The following is an 18,101-nucleotide window of genomic DNA, read 5'->3' as shown; positions in this document are numbered from 1 at the left end:
TGTTTTATTTAAATCATTTTTTCAATGTGTGTGTGTGTGTGTGTGTGAGTTTGTATGTATGCATGTGTGTGTGTGTGTTTGTATATGAGTGTGTGTTTGTGTGTGTGTGTGAGTGTGTGTATAAGTGTGTGTGTGAGTATGTGTGTGTGTGTGTGTATGCATGTGTGTGTGTGTTTGTGTATGAGTGTATTTGTGTGTGAGTGTGTGTGTGTGTGTGTGAGAGAGAGAGAGAGAGAGAGACATTCATTGTGTTGGGGTATCCTTGGGGGTTAGAAGAGGGCGCTGGACCCTCAGGAGCTGGAGTTACAGATGGTTATGAGCTACCCAAAATGGGTGCTGGGAGCTGAACTCAGGTCTACTGTAAAAGCGGAGCACGTGCTGTTAACTACTGAGCTAGCTGTGGCTGCAGCCTCTTCAGTTCCTTCTTTGCCTGCCTATATTTGCATCTGCTTTCATTCTCTTTAGCTTTGTAACTTCTGTGTGTTTATGTGCAAGTGTCATTACTGATTTTTCATTTATAATATTCAACATTTATTTCATTTGTGTGTGTGTGTGTGTGTGTGTGTGTGTGTGTGTGTATACATGTTCAACCTTGTCTTTTTATCCCTAGGCAGCAAGATCCCCATGTCAGGATTGTGGGGATGGCTCAGCAGACAAGAGTCCATGCTGTGGCTGGGCACTTGGGAGGCAGAGGCAGGTGGATTTCTGAGTTCGAGGCCAGCCTGGTCTGCAGAGTGAGTTCCAGGACAGCCAGGGCTACACAGAGAAACCCTGTCTCAAAAAAAAAAAAAAAATCTTTGCTATGAAATCAAAGGGACCAGAGTTCAAATCCCAGAACCCATGTAAAAAGCCAGAGATGATCACACACTGCTGGCATTACGACAGGAGGATCGCCAGAGAAGACTGGCTTCCAGAGAACCAGTATCAGTGAGAGGCCCTGTCAAGGAAATGATATAGAGAGTGTGGTAAAGCAGGATACCCAACATCCTCCCCTGGCCTCTGCGGGCTTGGCCACCCACACCTGCACACACAGCAATTAAGCAAACTTCTGAGAAGGGGCATTTCTTCCCAGGCCATTCCAGCTTCCTCAGAGCATGGGGAGCAGTCAGAATCAGAACCCCAAGAGCTCTGGACCCAAAATCCACCTGCCCTTGGAAACCACGTGCTGCTGTGTTAGTGGACGCATGAGCGTCGGTGATCCACAGTTTTTAGAAACAGTGAGCTAGCTGTCATCCATGGCTGCTCTTCTCTGGTCTCCCTGGTGGGATGGGTGCTCCCAGGGTAATTCCCCTACGGAACTAAGTTTTGACGGCACTCGCACACAGGAAATAGTCAGTCAACAGAACCTTAACGAGGTGAGTCATGGCGTCTTTAAAAAACACCAGGTCGAGAGACGTCCCTCGGATGATCTCGTTGAATTGCCTCTGGTAGAACTGAAGCTTTTCACTCAGGAATTCGAAGGACGGCACCTACGGGAAAGGGAACAAAATATTGAAGACACAGGAAAGTCAAAGGACGGCACCTACGGGAAAGGGAACAAAATATTGAAGACACAGGAAAGTCAAAGGACGGCACCTACGGGAAAGGGAACAAAATATTGAAGACACGATTTTCCTGTTGTTGATGTAGGAAATACCTCTTCTTTGTGTTTGGCCTGTGCTTGAGTAATTTAGCTTTCTGCAAATGTGTGGGACATTTTATAGTTTATGTGACCCAATCACTTGCTTCAGAGTGACAGGTCTGTCACTCTGAAGCAAGCCTTGCCTACCGTGGTTTACAGATTGTTCTTTTGCTTGGCCTGTGCGTTATGGTTGTGTAGTTGTACAATCTTCTACCCTCCCCAAATTCACTTGGAATCCTGTTTTCATTTCATGAAATTTGCCTTTTTTCTGCCAATTTTTTTCTTTCTGTGTGTTCCTGAATGGGCATGCGTGCACCATATGCATGTAGATGCCACTAGAGGCCAGTAGAGGGCATCAGATACCCTGATACTGGAGCTAGAGGGCATTGCCAGCTGCCATGTGGGTGCTGAGAACTGAACCAGGTTCTCTGCAAGTGCTTTTAACTGCTGAGCCATCCCTCCAGCCCCAGATCTATTAATGTAGGAAACTGACATGTCTCTATTTAACGCATTGAGGTTTTACATTAGTTCCTCAGTGTTTTATCTAGGAACCACAGATGTTGAAGAAAACACTTTCCGAGTTTCATTTTCTACCTTGGGATGGTTGGCAAAAGCTAGCCAAACTTCTAAAATGGTTAAATGAACAGATATTTTAGGCTTTGTGGAAATTTTACAATTTCTGTCGTGATCACTCCATTGTACTCGTGCAAAGAGGCTGCAGACAATGTATAACTAGTGTAGATGACTAAGTGTCAATAAAAACTTTATCTGGAAACTTTGAAACTTGAATTCTATATAGCTTTCACAGTGCTCTTATCTGTCTATTATCTACCTATCTGTCTGTCTGTCTATAGCTCTCTCAATTTAACACCCACTGAGTAGATTCCATACTGCTTGTGTAAGCCTGGGTGTTAGACCATCTCCCAGAGCATAGATGGCCTCTCGGGACACTGAAGAAAAGCGATTCTCTCTTCCAGCAGCCATCAATTATCAATGGCTCCTTAACTGACACAGGACTTCATGAGTCCCTTCCCCACCCATCTAAAGAAAAATCAAAAAAATTTTCCCAAAATCCTCTAGAAAGTAAGTACCAATTCGTAGATTTTGGGCACTTCAAACATAGTGTCTTCGGGTTCGTCACCAGTGGGCTCCGGCATATCTCGGAGAAAATCCACAAAGTATGGTTCAGGGAGGATATTGGCTGCGACCTCTGGGCTGATGTTTTCTTCCACCGCCCGAATGAGCTGTGAGTTGAACCACTGCTCGTCATCCGGAGTTATAAACCTGAAAGGAAAGGGTACTAAGGGAAGGGGAGTGGGGAGGGGAGGGGAGGGAAGGGGAAGTGGAAGGGGAGGGGAAAGGGGAAGGGAAGGGGGAGGGGGAGGGGGAGGGAAGGGGAAGGGAAGGGGAGGGGAAGGGAGGGGAAGGGGAAGGGCCACCTCTCTACCCAACCCTGCACCTTCCTCACCTCAGGACAGGAAGCCCTATGCCCTCTATTTGGAGAAGGACACAGCTCCATTGCTTAGATGAAGCCAACGGATCATTTACGGCCTGCAGGGCAGGTGAGTCTCGGTCACATGACCCTCACCTTGTCAGGCTTACAGTGTCACAGAGGGAAGACTGAAGAAGGTCTATCACATCTGAAGAGTTCCTACCTGTGTGTTGGAAGTTGCAGTTCCCACCCTATGACTTCACGAGCCTGGTAGCATTAGGCACTTAACACAGATGAGAGAACTGGAGCTCGGGCAGAGGACTGAACTTTAATGGGGCAAGATGCGACCTCACCCATGCAAAGACTACAGTGTTTAGGAAATACACGCGGCTGAAATTTACCACTGAGTGGTATCGGCTCTCTGGTAGTACCGTGGTCCGGGAAGATGAGGTATGGCAGCAGGTGCAGGGTGAACTACCAGAGAACTGACTGGCAGGTGGGAACCACCATTAATACTTTTCAAGCACAGGGGCTGTGGAGATGGCTCAGTAGGTAGTGTCTGCTTCGTAAATGGGAAGACATGAGTTTGGAGAGCCAGAACCTTTGTAAAAGCCAGATAGCCAGTACCTTTGTAAATGCCCGGCCTAGTAGCATAAACCTTGTTACCCTAGCTCTAGCAAGACTGGGGCAGTAGGATCCTTGGAGTTCTTTGGAAGGTCAGTGTAGCTGAAGTAGTGAGCGAGGAATTCGCTGAGAAGGCTTGCCTCCAAAAAATAAAGTGCAGAGGAATCGAAGATACCAGGCGTTGACTTCTAGCCTCAGTAAGTAAGTGTGTGTGTGTGTGTGTGTGTGTGTGTGTGTGTGTGTGTGCACGCACGCGCGCACACACACACACACATACACTTTGACACAAGAATCCTTATCCAATGGATCTGGGTAGGTAATATGGGGATTAATCTGCGAGTGTAAGCCTCTCAGATCACACGTGTAAAGCCCGAGGCTACAGTGCACACCTGTCTGCGATCACTCTGTTACACTCGTGCTTGAAGAGCGACAGGAGAATGGGGATCGAGCTGCACTCTTCTGCTTTTACGGTTAACATCCCCTGCCAGATTCTCGAAAGGTCCCGGAGGTTGAAGATGTAATGAAACTTTGAAGGCGTGGGTAGCATCTTTACCTGGGGATGAGACACAAGGTGAGCATTCTCAATTTAATCCTCAGAGGAAAACGACGGGGTAGAAATGTAGTCCTGACTATCCTATCCCATATCCTTTTTTAAAAATATTTTTTCTCTGCCTCTATTTTTTTATGTGTTTTGCTAGCATGTGTGTCTGTGATCCATGGTATACAGTGCCCAGTGAGACCAGGAGAGGGCACAGATCTGCCTGGGAATGGAGCTATAGATAGTGGGGATGCTGGGAACTAAAACCAGGTCCTCTGCAAGAGCAGCCAGTGAACTTAACCATCTCACTAGCTCTTATCAATAGATGAGACCTGCTGAATAACTGAATAAATCAAAACCAAATTCATTTTCTTTTGTCACAGCACAGTTAAAAAACAAAATGTAAATAAGGTGCATAGGAGTTTCAAAGCCAAGAATCCGTCAACAGGATTCTTGACACTGCTGTCCACATTCAACCAAGTCCCCTTTCCATGAGTTCCCAAGAGCCACAATGAACTATGGGAGACATCATGCCTCGTGGTGGCTAGCCTCACTAGCGTAAATAGATAAATGAGAGAACAGATACATAGATATACACAGCTATGTAGATGTGAGAATCTATCAGGGCAAACACTGAACATAAGCTGATAATCATACAGGCAAGAGTCGATCACACATTGAGACTCGAACACAGCTAGTTGACTGTGTGTGATTTATGCATGTGTAGTTGTTGCTGTGTGTGCGGGTCCATGTGTACATGTATGGACATGTGTGTAGAAGCCAGAGGTCAATATCAGGTGTTGTTTTCCACATGATATTCTGGCACAGCTGACTCCTGCTGCACTTGGAGATGAGTGATTTGGCAAGACTAGATGGCCAGCGAGCTCCTACAACCTCCGCCTCCCAGAGCTGGGATCACAGACATGCGCCACTATGTTTGTCTTTTTCCATGGATGCTTGGGATCCAAATTTAGGTCCTCACGTCTGCTCAACATGCATTGACTGACTCAGCTATAGCCTCACCCCCAAGACTTATCTTCTGCAGATTCTTACACTCAAAGTCAGATGATCAGAAACTTTACTTCACACACTATCAATTCAGAAAATGCTTGCTTTAGTACCAAAGCTCTTTCCATACTGAAAAGGTACCCCAGGAATTTGTTAGTTTGTTTTGTAAAGATGTACTTATTTTTATATGTACCAGTGCTTTGTCTACATGTATATCTGTGTACCGTGTGTAAGTATATGTGTGTGTGGGGGGGTGTACTGCCTGAAGAGGCCAGAAGAGGGCACCAGATCCTCTGTGTGGAGTCAACAGACAGTTGCAGGCCACCAGGTGGGTGCCGGGAACAGAACTTGGATCCTCTGCCAGTGCTACTAGTGGTCTTAACAGCTGAGCCATCTCTCCGTCACAAGTTAGTCATCTGTAGTGAGCTGCATGGGTTACCTTTGTCCACTGCCACAGTACGCGGCTGACTGAGACCAAATTCCCAACCATGTCACATATTTCGGGTCTGAACTTTCTACACGGGTCAAAGTATCCACAGCCGATAATTCCTGGGGAAAGGATCAGATGGAAGGCACACACTTAGTTTCTTTAAAAAACATTTGTAAGGTGCCTGTTAGTTCTGAGTTGGTCATTATGAGACTGACCACCCAGCAGGGGTTAGCACTGTAAGTCAGAAGTAGTCCAGCCACCCTTAGTGGCAATAGGGGATGTATTGAATCATCGTTAATTCTCCCAACAGCATTTCATTTTGGGCTATGACATGAGGTGGGGTCAGGTTATGGCCTTCCCATAAAAATCAGTGACCATTCCTGCTTCTGCTGAAACTCTCTCCGCACCCTTCCCTTTCCCAGTGCCTGCCACACCAAGGAAATATGCCAGTCAGCTTCATATTTCACCATTTTTCATAGTACGTGTTGTAGATGCCAAATTTGGTGTCGATGATCTTAATTTTATTATTAACAGTTCAAAGGGCTAGTTGGGGCATGTATGGAAGTGCTGACATTCATTAGCCCAGATTTCTCTGATCATCCACATAAGGGTAAAATGCTCCCCCCCCCCGTGTGTGTGTGTGTGTGTGTGTGTGTGTGTGTGTGTGTGCATATGGGGGTACTTATATGTAGGTATATATGAGTGCATGTATGTATGTGTGTGTATACGCCCACATACACACACATACATGAATATACTTATATGTGGCCACATGTATGCATATGTGTGTGTGCATACAGGGGCACTTATATGTAGGTATGTATGAGGGGGTATGTGTGTTCAAGCCAGAGGACAACCTCAGATGTTGTTCCTCAGAAGTCATACACCTTTTCTAAGACAGTTTCTCATTGGCCTGGAGCTTTCCAAGTAGGCTAGGCTGTCTGTCCAGCAAGCCTCAGGGTGCCCAAGCCTAGACCTCCCCAGCTTGGGGACCATGGGTGTCATCACACTTGGTTGGCTCTTTCTGTTGTTGCTGTTGTTGTTGTTGTTGTTGTTGTTTTAATTCGGGTTCTGAGGGATTGAACCCAGGTCCTCCGACTTGTGTGGCCAACAACACTTTACCAGCTTAGCCATCTCCTCAGTCCTCCCCAACTTCTCATGCCACGTCTACGAGGTCCTCTCTAAGTATCTTTGAGTCCTAGAACAGACTGTACACACAAGCCACCCTAGAGCTGGTATTTACCATCCACACTTCAGATGAACATTTTAGCTCTTAAGTAAATTTTTTGTAGCTTGGGTCTACTACATGATTCGATGAAAGAAAGAAAGAAAGAAAGAAAGAAAGAAAGAAAGAAAGAAAGAAAGAAAGAAAGAAAGAAAGAAAGAAAGAAAGAAAGAAAGGGGAAGGGGAAGGGGAAGGGGAAGGGGAAGTGAAAGGGAAAGGGGAAGGGGAAGTGAAAGGGAAAGGGAAGGGGAAGGGGAAGGGGAAGGGGAAGGGAAAGGGGAAGGGGAAGGGGAAGGGGAGGAAAGGAAAGGAAAGGAAAGGAAAGGAAAGGAAAGGAAAGGAAAGGAAAGGAAAGGAAAGGAAAGGAAAGGAAGAAAGAAAACCCAGCAAGCATCTAGAGCGCTCTTACCGAAGATTTTGTCAATAGACGTGTTGGAAGGCAGCGTGCAGTTGAACACGGTAAACTGCCTTTTTAAGCGCTGTGGGATGTCGTTCCGCCCTCCTCCAGGATGGATCATGGCTGCTATGAGCTGCACATCGACAATGGTGGTGAAGTCTCCAGGCTTGTCCAAGCTGTACATTCCCTCCATCTCCATCATCTGACGCACGATCTCATTGGTGATCTGAAATTCCATACAGCGGCATCTTTAAACATGCCCGACGCCTAGAAACACTACAGGGGAGATTAGCAGAAAGCTCAAGGCCCCTTCCATGGGAGTGTGTTCATGATTTTTGACGGGCACCTTCAGGGCAAGCTGAATGACATGATACCAGCATGTGGTGTGGATCCAGTATGGCCTTTGCTGTATTGATGGAACAGATTTCCAAATAAATTTAGGTAGGCCGGTAGTTGTTAAATACCTGGTGTGCTGTCAACAGCATGCAGGAGTTACAGGTCTGAGCCAGGCAGTGGTGGCACGTGTCTTTAGTCACGGCACTTGGGAGGCAGAGAGGCAAGTGGATCTCTAAGTTCGAGGCCAGCCTGATCTACATAGAGTTCCGGGACAGCCAGGGCTACATAGAGAAACCCTGTCTCCAAACAAAACAACAAAAAAGAGTTACAAGTCTGATTATGGCCGCTTCCCACGCTCACTCCCACCCTCTCTCACACACTCACGTCAAGTCAGCACGCAGAGTGGTCTCAGCCCCAGACCTTAACACTATGAACTATTCAGCGTGGTGGTCTGGAGGCTACAGACCTCTCTCTGCAGCTTCTAACACTGTCAACATGGCCTCTGTCTTAGAGGAAAACCGTCTTGCCTTTCATTTCTGAGGCACGATTCTTTCTGGCTTCCTCTGATGGCTTACAGATCACTCCTTAGCCATGATCTACCCACTGGCTCTCATATTTAGCTGTCTTCCAGGCCTCCCTTTCCTTCCCAGGATTCCAGGGACACCACTGCAACCCCACACTCTGAAGACTCTCAGAGCTGTGACTCTGCTCTAACTTCCCTTCTGAGACCCAACTCTGTATTCAAATTCCTTCTGGGCATCATCAAGGGGACAGCACATAAGCACCCCCAATGGAGCAGTCTTTCACCCAACCGTATTCAACCACCGTGTGCCAGGCTTTCTTTACACACACACACACACACACACACACACACACACACACACACACACACCAGAATCTATCTTCAGGATGCATGCATCCTTGTGGGAGACAAGACTCAGAGTATATACTTATGCACAAATAAAAGAGCGGACTATAAATGCTTCCGAGGAAATAAAGCAAAGGAATAAAACACAAGGCTCCCTGAGGGATGGCTCGATATGGAGAACAGCCCGATTCCTGTCAGGATACAGGAAGGCTGCTTCCTGAGTTATAGGAGACTTGCGGCCCTGTTGGGCTATTTTAAGTCTGACACCCCCAGATGAACAAAAGGTTGAGAAGCCAGGAGCAGCTCAGCTCATGGACAGTAAAGGCAGGCTGGAGCTAAGCATGCCGCCCGCCACCTTTGACAACTGCTGAAGCCCTTCTGTCCTCAAGTAGAGCAGAAGCCAGGTTGGCTCTCCGGTGGCTACTGAGCTTCTGGTGGGGGTCCCAGAGCCGGGGTGGGGGAGCAGAAAGAGCAGAGGTGGGGATAAAGAGCCAGGCCTGGGAGACTCAAGCTAGACAGAGCTCACAGGGCTGTGTGGGGTCACTGAGACTGAATCAGGAACATGCCGGATGCCAGCCACAGTGGTAAGGTCCTCCAATGGGGAGTGACTTGGGTTGACAGATGGCTGCTTGGGACCATGGTGTGCAGTCCAATGAGTGGATGAGCGAGCGGATGAGATGGGGCCTTTCGTTGGCTTGTTGACCATGGTTTAGCTATTGGGTAGGCATCAGAGAGGGGCCAGGTAGGGCAAAAGCAAGCTCTGAAGCAGGGAAGCCAAAAAGGGCAAGAAATCAAGATGCCAAGTAGATGTAAGGAATCCTCCCAACCCTCAGACGGGTTTCCAGAAGGAGATGTCCCGGGGCTGTGACTAACTGCAGGTGGTTGCTTGTGACGGAAGACACTGGGCTGGAAGGGGACTGAGCAGTCTCGAGTACCTCTTTCGGAGGAGCCCATTTTGACACCCCGTACCCACCTTGGATGACACGCAAGCTCCCGTAGCTCTAACTTCAGGGGAGTTGTGTGCCAGCTACGAGAAGTCCCCCAGACATACCTGATCTCCCCATTCGTTGATCACGGGCATATTAATATCATCAATAAACACCGTCATCTTCCTCCCTCCTGGGGGGCCGTAGGTACTCCCCATCCTCTTATCCACGTAGCTTTCGATTGTCCTCTAGAGAAAGGGAGATGGCTTGACACAGACCCTGGATCTCAATCCTTGTGACTCATTGTTTTCAAAATCGGAAGCAATTGGCTGACGTAACCCGGAAGTTCAAACCTAAACTCTTAAGTATGCAACACTTGCCTTTGTAAAAACAAGTGACAGGAATGTTAGCCACCAGTACACTAAAACGGATATGCTCCCGAGCCCAGCCTCAGCTTCGACACTAAGCCAAAGCGCGCTACTTGGATTTAGCTTAGATCTAGTTCAGTCGTGAGAGAGCAGACGTGGGTCTGGAGGGATGCCTCGGGAATTAAGAGAGCTTACTGCTCTGGCAGAGGACCAGAGTTGGTTCATAGCAACCACATGGCAGCTTACAAATGCCAGTTTGAGGAGATCTGGCACCTGCTTTGGGCCTCCTCAGGCTCCTGCATGCATACGGCACACATAAACTCATACATATGCATGTGTGTGCATGTGCACACACACAAACACACACACACACACACATATGCATAAATTTTAAAAAAGAGGCAAATTTCACGGATGCTAACTGAATCCCCAAACCCGTGTTTGGAGTGAGTGCCTTTTATGAGAACCACCACTTTAAAATTTTAGTCCGCTCATTTCCACAGCAAATGACGGATCCTACCTGAAACATCATTGGCTCTGTAGCAGAGGAAAAATTCAGACTCTTGGACAGCTGCACTTCAGGGTCGTATTTCTTCAGGTACGCCTTCACCATTACCGTTTTTGCCGTGCCCTGTTCTCCCGTGAGCAAAACCGCCTGCAAGTGTGAAAGGGCCGGGCTGAGGGGGGCCATCCTGTGCTCAGCACCAAACTCTGTGTGATGTTACCTACTGTTACTCACCACCCCAGGAGTACAGACTCCACTTGTTGTTTGTTTTCTACAATCACACCCATATTTCGGTCTCTCCCAGTGAAATTAACATTTAGGGAAGAAAAAAAAAACAACCTCACACAGCAATACTTGATGCTGGAAGAGAATAAGGATGCCTATCTGCAAGCTCACTGGAATAGGGAAGAGAGTCTGGAAGGCCACGCCCACATCCCTCATCAGCCCAGGGGAGACAGAGAGGAAGAAAGAACACTGTGGAACCTGGACCACTGTCAGAGTGTCTCTCCACAGCGACATACCCTCTGGGCCCTTGTGTTGGGATTTCCATTTTCAGTCTGTGGTATATGAAAGCAAACGTGTTTCTTACACGGTCTGGGACACTCACTTTGTGCTGTTTCGCGATCGTGTCTATCAAGAAGTTGGTCCTGATGTTGTCCACATTTGGAACCAAGATGGAAGAGTACTCTGGAATGCTGTCCGTCGGATAGAAGTATGGCTGAATTCTCTTGTTCCAGTGCTCCCAGTCACCTACACGGCAGGTAGAATTCCGTCGTAATCAAAATGTGTCATCGACGGTCACGTTACATGATAGGGACTGTCGCTCAGATCATGCAAAGAGTTAAAATGCTTTCCCAAGACACGATAAATCTACTTACCTAATGTCCCCTCTTTTCATTCTTACCAGTGGCTACTTATTTTCCTGTTTATTTCTTTCGTGTACCTTTGCATGTGTGTGTGTGTGTGTGTTTATGTGAGTGTGCATGTCGGGGTCAGAGGGTAGCCTCAAGTGTGACTTTCCTTCGAGCGCTGTCCACTATGGATGTTTTTATTTATCTATTTTTTGTTTGTTTTTAGACAGACTATCCCGCTGGCCTGGGGCTTCAACACTAAGGCTAGACAGGGTTGGCCGGTGAGCACTGCAGATCCTCTTGGCTCCCTTTCCCCCAGAGATGAGATTGCACGTACACATCCCACAGCAGATTTCTACATCAGTTCTGGGGGTGAAACTCAGGCCCTCTCACGTGGTAAACTGACCATTACCACTGAGCCTCTCTTCCAGGTCCCCTGAGACCGCTAACGGGTTTACCGCTTTCATTGATCTCTACAAAGAACTACCGTTTGGTTTCTCCCCCTCCCCCCAGTTTAGTTTCTATTTCATTGATTTCTGTTTTAATTGTTGCTCTTTCTTCTGTGTGCCTTGGGATTAACTGAAGCCTTTTCTCGACATGGACAGATTGCTAGAGTCGCTCTCTTCTGAAGGTTTTACAGTGTTACTGTAAATGGTTCTCTGATCTTGAAAGAGAAGATAAACTCTGCTTGCTTGAGAGGGGGCTGTTCCACAACTGTCAGCTCAGTACAAAGGCGAGGCCCCTGTACCTTGCTGGAATCACCTGTCTGCATCCTAGCATTTGTCCCGTGCACCCATCCATGCAGTTTCCCTGTTTGTGGATTTGTCTTCCAGTCTCCTCTCTGGCTCCTCCTCCCTGTGCGGGTCCCTCTGCATTACCTCTTAAAGCCCTTAGGGGCCTCCTCCAAATCAACTCCTTCCAGCCCTGTTGAGACGGGTGGTTCCGGTGGGGTTTCCCTAAGTGCCTGCTGGAAGCCTCCTTCTCTTTGTGATAGGGTTCCCTTCTGCCTTTTCCCAGTGGCTAAATGACACTGGTCTATACACCACGCTCCACTTGCTGATGCTAGAGGCTCAGACTCTAATTCCATCTGGCCTGAAAGCAGGGACTTCTAAATCTAAGAATGGAGTCTCTCCCAAAGTGCTGATGTCCAACAATAACAAGAACTCCCCCCAATATATATATATATATATATATATATACACACACACACATATATATATAATGCATACACATATTTACATTACACACTATACACATACAAACCATATACATAGACGCATAAAAACATATATATGTACACAAAAACATATATATTCAGAGACATAGACACACATTCAATACACAGACACACATACACATAGATATACATACACACACACACACACACACACACACACACACACACTGAAGGATGAGATAACAACTTGAGAGTCCTTTATGAGCCCAGAGTACGTAATGCTTTGGTTCACTTCATAGGCACAGATGCTCAGGCATATAAATTCTATCAGCACAAACCATTTACAGTGGTAAGACTAGAAAGAGTCCATGAGATGGCTCAGCAGCTAGAGGGGCTTGCAACCAAGCCTGACAATTTAAGTTCAATCCCCAGCACCACAGAGTGGGAGGAGGGAGCCAACTCCCACAAGTCGTCCTCTGATCCCTACACTTGCACAGTGACGCAATCCCTCTATCTCAGTCCTTTGAGGAAGGCCATTCCGAACACAGACGTGTGCCCCAACTCACTGGCAAGGCTCTGCCGCCCTCAAAGGTGCCAAGGAAAGCCAGAAGCTCATTGGCAGCGTCGCGTGGGCCCCGCTACCCGGTGGCAGCTTTGGGAAGAGAGTTAGGGGATCTTTTTCTTAAAGACACTGAGGACAAGCCCTCTGACTAATAGTTCCACCTCCCCTGCTCCTGCTCCCTGAGCCCTCCGGAGATTCTCGGAGATGCACAGCAAATTACTCCGCAACTAGGAGTTAGGTTGTGGCCCGTGTGCTAAATCAAAGGCTGCGTGCCTTCTGCTTACTCTCTCGTTGTTTTTCTCTCCCATCTCCCCTCCTGTCCTATTTCTCCTTTTAATATAGCCACACAAAAACGCCTTTGCAGCTCTGGCGCTTTGGAGAAGCAGCAGAGGTAAATATAGGAGCCAGGGCAGGATCTTTGGTTGCTTTGTTGTCTCGGAGGCAAGGGAGCAGTTCGAGCCTGGTTCTGGATAAAAGCATTGAGTCGAAGGGCACTGATTTAAAGGAAAGCTGAGCGGGGCCAGGGGCAATGCCCTGCCCACTGGGCTCCCTCTATTCGCACTGGCATTGGCAACAGAGGTGGTGGGACCCCTCTGTTGTGTGTGCTTCCCTGTTACTTCCTAAGCGTTAGGAAGCAGGCGATGTGCCGGGAGCTGCTCCTCCCAGCCGATCTTCCTTAGACCACTCCAAGTGGAGAAGTCAGGGCGGTCACCCTCAGCACAGCTGATATGGAAAAATCCCACCTCTGGCTTATTGTTAAAACATCTTTGTAGTTAGATTCCCCGGTGGCCTTAGCTCTCAACTCCTTGGCCATTTGTATTTTCAGGTCGCTTTGTTTGAACCGTACTTAGCCGCACTTACCGTAGTCGGTAACGTAAAACTCATACATAGTCTGCTGGGAGCCCTTGGGTATCTCCGGCAGGTTCAGCTTGCTCCCGTGACCTCGGAGGAAGACTTCCAGTTTTTCCCTGCTATCCAGTTCCAAAAGGGCTCCCAGGCTCCACATCAGACCAAACACAAACAGCTTGTGGAGGTGGTCCCCCGACGAGACGCCACCTTCTTCTTTGGAAGGGATTAAACCTTCCAGGAGATTGAGAGACTGGAAGAGATTTCAGATAAGATCCATTTTTTTTTTTTTAGTCTCAATTTTAAAAATGCGCAGGCTGACATTTTTGAAAGGAGAAAATGGAAAGCAAGAGGGGGAAGAGAAAAGAAAACAGAAATAATATCTCAAGACATAGCCTGATGAGTGTCCTTGCGGTCCCCAGTGTTAGAGGACAGATAAAGCTTCGGTCGGGCTGTGTGACCAACGGAAGTGAGGAATGAGTTGGGAAGCCACAAGTGTGGGTTCTACCCCAGCTCCTGTGGCTGGGTCTGCTTTCCCCATCTAAAAACTAAAAGGCCTCCTCTGTGGCTCCTGGCTCCAAAGTTAGATTACTAGTGTGCGGATTCATCCCTCTTTCTCTAGGGATTCAAATCTCAGAGCCCTCACCCCCCAAGCCACTTAAAAAGAGCTCCTAGGCTGTAGGACTTCCTATACTAGGTGCCCCGTGAGGCAGCCGAGCGGAAAGCTTCAGGTGTTTTCAGAAGGGTGGGTACAAAGCAGAGCGGAGTCTCACCTGCATGATGTAATTACACTCCAGGAGCTGCATCTTGGGGTTGAGGCTTAGTTTCATGTACGTGTATGCGTCTTCAAACACCTTATCATACAGACTCAGGAAGACGGAGGCTTCCTGCTGGCTGCGCTTCTTCAACCATGCCTGAGGTCAAAGGACAACATCTAAGCACTAGGAAAGTGTAGAGCTGCCAGTGCGACTCTGTAGATCAAGTGCTTGCTTGTCTTGCGAGCTCGGAGACGTGGGGTTGATTCCCCGAACTCACATCAAAAAAAAAAAAAAAAAAAAAAAAAAGCCGGATATGCTGGCATGTGCTCATGATACCAGCGATGGGGTTTGGGGAGGGGGAGGGGACAAGCAGGTCCTTGGGACCCCCTGGGTAGTCAGCCTAGCCTCCTTGACAGGTTCCAGGCCATTGAGAGACACTATAGACAAAGTAAAAGAAGTGTGGATGGTAAGGTGGCTTAAAGAAAAACACCCAAGGTTATCCAATGGCATCCCCATGTACCCGTACACTGGGCTATCTGCACACGCGTGTACACACGTAAGCAAAAATGAGAAGAGCAGAGACCTGTAGACCCTGGCCTGTTTCCGGTCCCCACCTGTAATATCGGCCTCCAGCTGAGAGCCGAGCTGCTGATGTATACCATGCCCATCCTTGACACCGTGGCAGGAGAGGCGTTCTCAATGTTGTGCACCTCAAACAGCAGCTTACAGGTAGGGGCCATGGGGATGCGGTCCCCGTTAGCCAGGGTGAGCGTCTTGTTATCGTCCAACACGGAGTTTAAGTTCTCAATCCAGATGGCATCCACGGGGCCGTCTAGGATGAGGAAGATGTTCTCACCTGCAAATGAGGACGGGAAGTAGGGGAAGATAGATCGGTTTTTCCTTCTGCAACTAATGAAAACGGGAAACTGAGCAAATGCAAGGTCCGTTCTAATAAGCTCGCAGGGAAAGAGTGAACTCGGAGGGAGGCCCGTGCCTACCCTTTTTAGCTTTTAATGTCTTCCTCCACAGAGTGGAAAAGATCCCATCTGTCCAGTCGTTGGTGGCTGTATCCAGCCTGCCGAACATCTGAGGCGCGGTAATCGCCTTTGGATTCATTCGCATCTCTCTGTGAGGCCTCCCACACTCCGTTAATGATTTCATCAGAATTGTTATGACCGTCGTCTTCCCAGAACCGCTGGGCCCGAGGGTCATCAGGCCATGCCGTACCAGAGAGGTCTCATATAACTACACCATCAAATGACACATTGGGAAACGTAGGTTATTAGTCTCCGGCTGATGTTTCTGCGTGCTAGCTGAAATTTTAAAGGCTTTAAATAATATCTAAGTGTCCTTTGTTTCACTGGATTTGGGAAGCAAAACTAGTGTGGCGTTGAAAAACAACATAGGTGATAAAGTAATGATGTCGTGGGGCTTGAATTACATTTTGCAAATAATTAATTCAGGATCTGCTTTCTGCCTCATGTGACATGGGTGGGTGGGTGCGTGTGCTGTGTGGTGATGTCGCCCCCCAGTGGTGGAAAGCAGCAGCGCACAGCATCTCGGTAAAGATCTAGGGTGCCCCTGAGCCTGCCTCTGGGTCTCCAGAGGCACAGCTTGAATAAAGATTTTTGCATGTGGAAGTGATTTACTTGGGGAGAGCCCTCGGAAGATACAAAGAAGGGTGTGGATATTACAGTCCCAGGGATGGGAAGACTGGGGTAAGGTGCAACGGAGGACAGCTGCAGCAGGCAGACAAGCATGACCCCACCAGGGACTCTCCACCTAGAAGCAGAGGAACCTGGCCTTCCTATCCCCTCGCCCAGCCATCCTTCCTTGAGGGGATAGTACTTGGGAGCAATAAGTGCTCGGGAAATGCCTGCCCCTGCGCCCACACACAAAGTGCCTTCAGTCTTCCGTTTGCTCCGAGAACAAGAAGCATACATGGGTACGTGGGAGTGGGAGAGAGGATTTAAGGAGGCATACTAAGAACACAGCAGGGAGTGGGCTGTGGAAATAGCTCAATCAGGAGGGGCTTGCCTAGAGTACGTGATGCCCTCGGCTTCTGATGCACCGTGTAAGGGGGCACACTCCTATAATCCCAGCACTCCAGAGACAAAAGCAGGGGGGGGGGGCAGTCAACAGGTCAGGGCCATCCTCGACTATATAGGAAGTTCTAGGCCAGCCTGGGCTAAAGATCTAATGTAGTTGAGCCATAACACATGTTCACACTCACACATATGCACATCCATGCACACACACACACACACACACACACACACACACACACACACACACACTTGTAGGGAGAGTTTTGGTTTCTTTAACCACCCAGTGACCTTATGTGTAAATGTTTTTGTTTTAGTCCCAGGTGTGGGGTATGGGCCTGCTTCAATCTGTCTACAGCTGTTAACTATGATTGTCTCGTCCTCGGATCGGGGCAAGGGCAGTGGCATGGTTTTTGCCAGCTGCAGATAGTTTCATTCTGGGAACTCTGAGGAGGGCATACATGCCTGAGCCCTAAGAGAGGCAGGAAGAATAAGGAGGAGGAGAGGGAGGAAGACGGAAGAAGAGGAGGAGGAGGAAGAAGAGGAGGAGGAAGAAGACAACTGCTGCTTCCTGCAGCCTCCTGCTGCTCCTGCTTGCTCTTGTGATGGTTTAACAAGAAGCTGGAGCTCTCCTGACTGTGACGATCAGCCTGGCCCCAAGGAACACAATGCCCCTCTCATCTGCAGGAAGTAGTCTAAAGAGGTCTGTGCCCCCTCGCCCCTCTGACCTTCTCTTTCTCCTCCTTAGTGTTGGGGGCTGGAAGGGATCGGGGAGGAATAAGGGTCGGAAGGGAGGTAGACTTCTAATAACCCAAGAAAATGACAAAGCAATTATGCCAACAGATGCTCATACACACACCTGCACACCTCATGTACACACACACACACACACACACACACACACACACAAGCAAAGGAGCAGACCTAGGTTCCTCATGCTCTAGGGTGTGTCCCCTTGAAGCGTCTGCAGCAGGTAGTACTGCCAGGCCCACAGCAAGAGGCCTGCTGGGCCGTGCCTCCCCATCCCAACTATCTCCCATTCCAGTAACCGTCAACCTTCTCAGGAGGGTGAAGTAACAGCTCGACTAAATGACTGCCTGATTGCCGCACGACAGGGCAATGCACTCTTTCCTAAGACAAACGCAACCCTGAGGATTCGCCGTATGATGGTGGAGGCCTGGCATCTAAACTCAGTTTCAACATTCACATCTGGTAAGTATCGTGGGGTGGGCTACGCCGTGACCGCTGATGGGCACTCGCTGTGGGTTTCCGATGCCCTTACCTGCACTAATTTGAGGTTCCAGGGTGGGTGGTTTATCAGACCTTCTAGGTTAACCTGGTTGTCCACCGCGGATTGCAGTTCCGCGTAAGTACTGCTGTCCAGTTGTAACCCCGGAAACAGGTCGTTGATCAAGCTGAGGAACAGAGGCTCATCTTCGTCAACCTAGGAGGGCAGACATGAGCACAAGCGTACTCAGTCAACAGTTGTCTCTTAGCTAAGTAGGACATATGCACCCTGCCCCCGGTGACTTAATCCCACAGTGGCTGGAAATCTCTATCCAATCAGCATCCTGTCTTTATCTT

General features: G+C 48.4%; 1 protein-coding gene across 5 annotated transcripts in view; it reads right to left on the bottom strand.

Moving 5' to 3' along the window:
* Dnah8 (dynein, axonemal, heavy chain 8) overlaps window positions 1-18,101 on the bottom strand; it is a 248,828-nt gene that overhangs the window by 113,288 nt on the left and 117,439 nt on the right. For all 5 annotated transcript variants that reach the window (XM_030249467.1, NM_013811.3, XM_006523588.3 and 2 more), the window contains 13 exons: window positions 17,800-17,961; window positions 15,471-15,717; window positions 15,087-15,328; window positions 14,488-14,628; window positions 13,730-13,967; window positions 10,886-11,028; window positions 10,294-10,428; window positions 9,531-9,653; window positions 7,288-7,501; window positions 5,663-5,772; window positions 4,067-4,230; window positions 2,713-2,905; window positions 1,347-1,469 (listed from right to left, as the gene is read on the bottom strand). In XM_030249467.1, the coding sequence (XP_030105327.1) occupies window positions 1,347-1,469; window positions 2,713-2,905; window positions 4,067-4,230; window positions 5,663-5,772; window positions 7,288-7,501; window positions 9,531-9,653; window positions 10,294-10,428; window positions 10,886-11,028; window positions 13,730-13,967; window positions 14,488-14,628; window positions 15,087-15,328; window positions 15,471-15,717; window positions 17,800-17,961 (2,235 nt within the window). The remainder of the gene's footprint in view (window positions 1-1,346; window positions 1,470-2,712; window positions 2,906-4,066; window positions 4,231-5,662; window positions 5,773-7,287; window positions 7,502-9,530; window positions 9,654-10,293; window positions 10,429-10,885; window positions 11,029-13,729; window positions 13,968-14,487; window positions 14,629-15,086; window positions 15,329-15,470; window positions 15,718-17,799; window positions 17,962-18,101) is intronic.

Source organism: Mus musculus, chromosome 17, assembly GCF_000001635.26.
Source record: "Mus musculus strain C57BL/6J chromosome 17, GRCm38.p6 C57BL/6J".
Classification (NCBI taxonomy): domain Eukaryota; kingdom Metazoa; phylum Chordata; class Mammalia; order Rodentia; family Muridae; genus Mus; species Mus musculus.
This window is presented reverse-complemented; position numbering and strand designations above follow the sequence as displayed.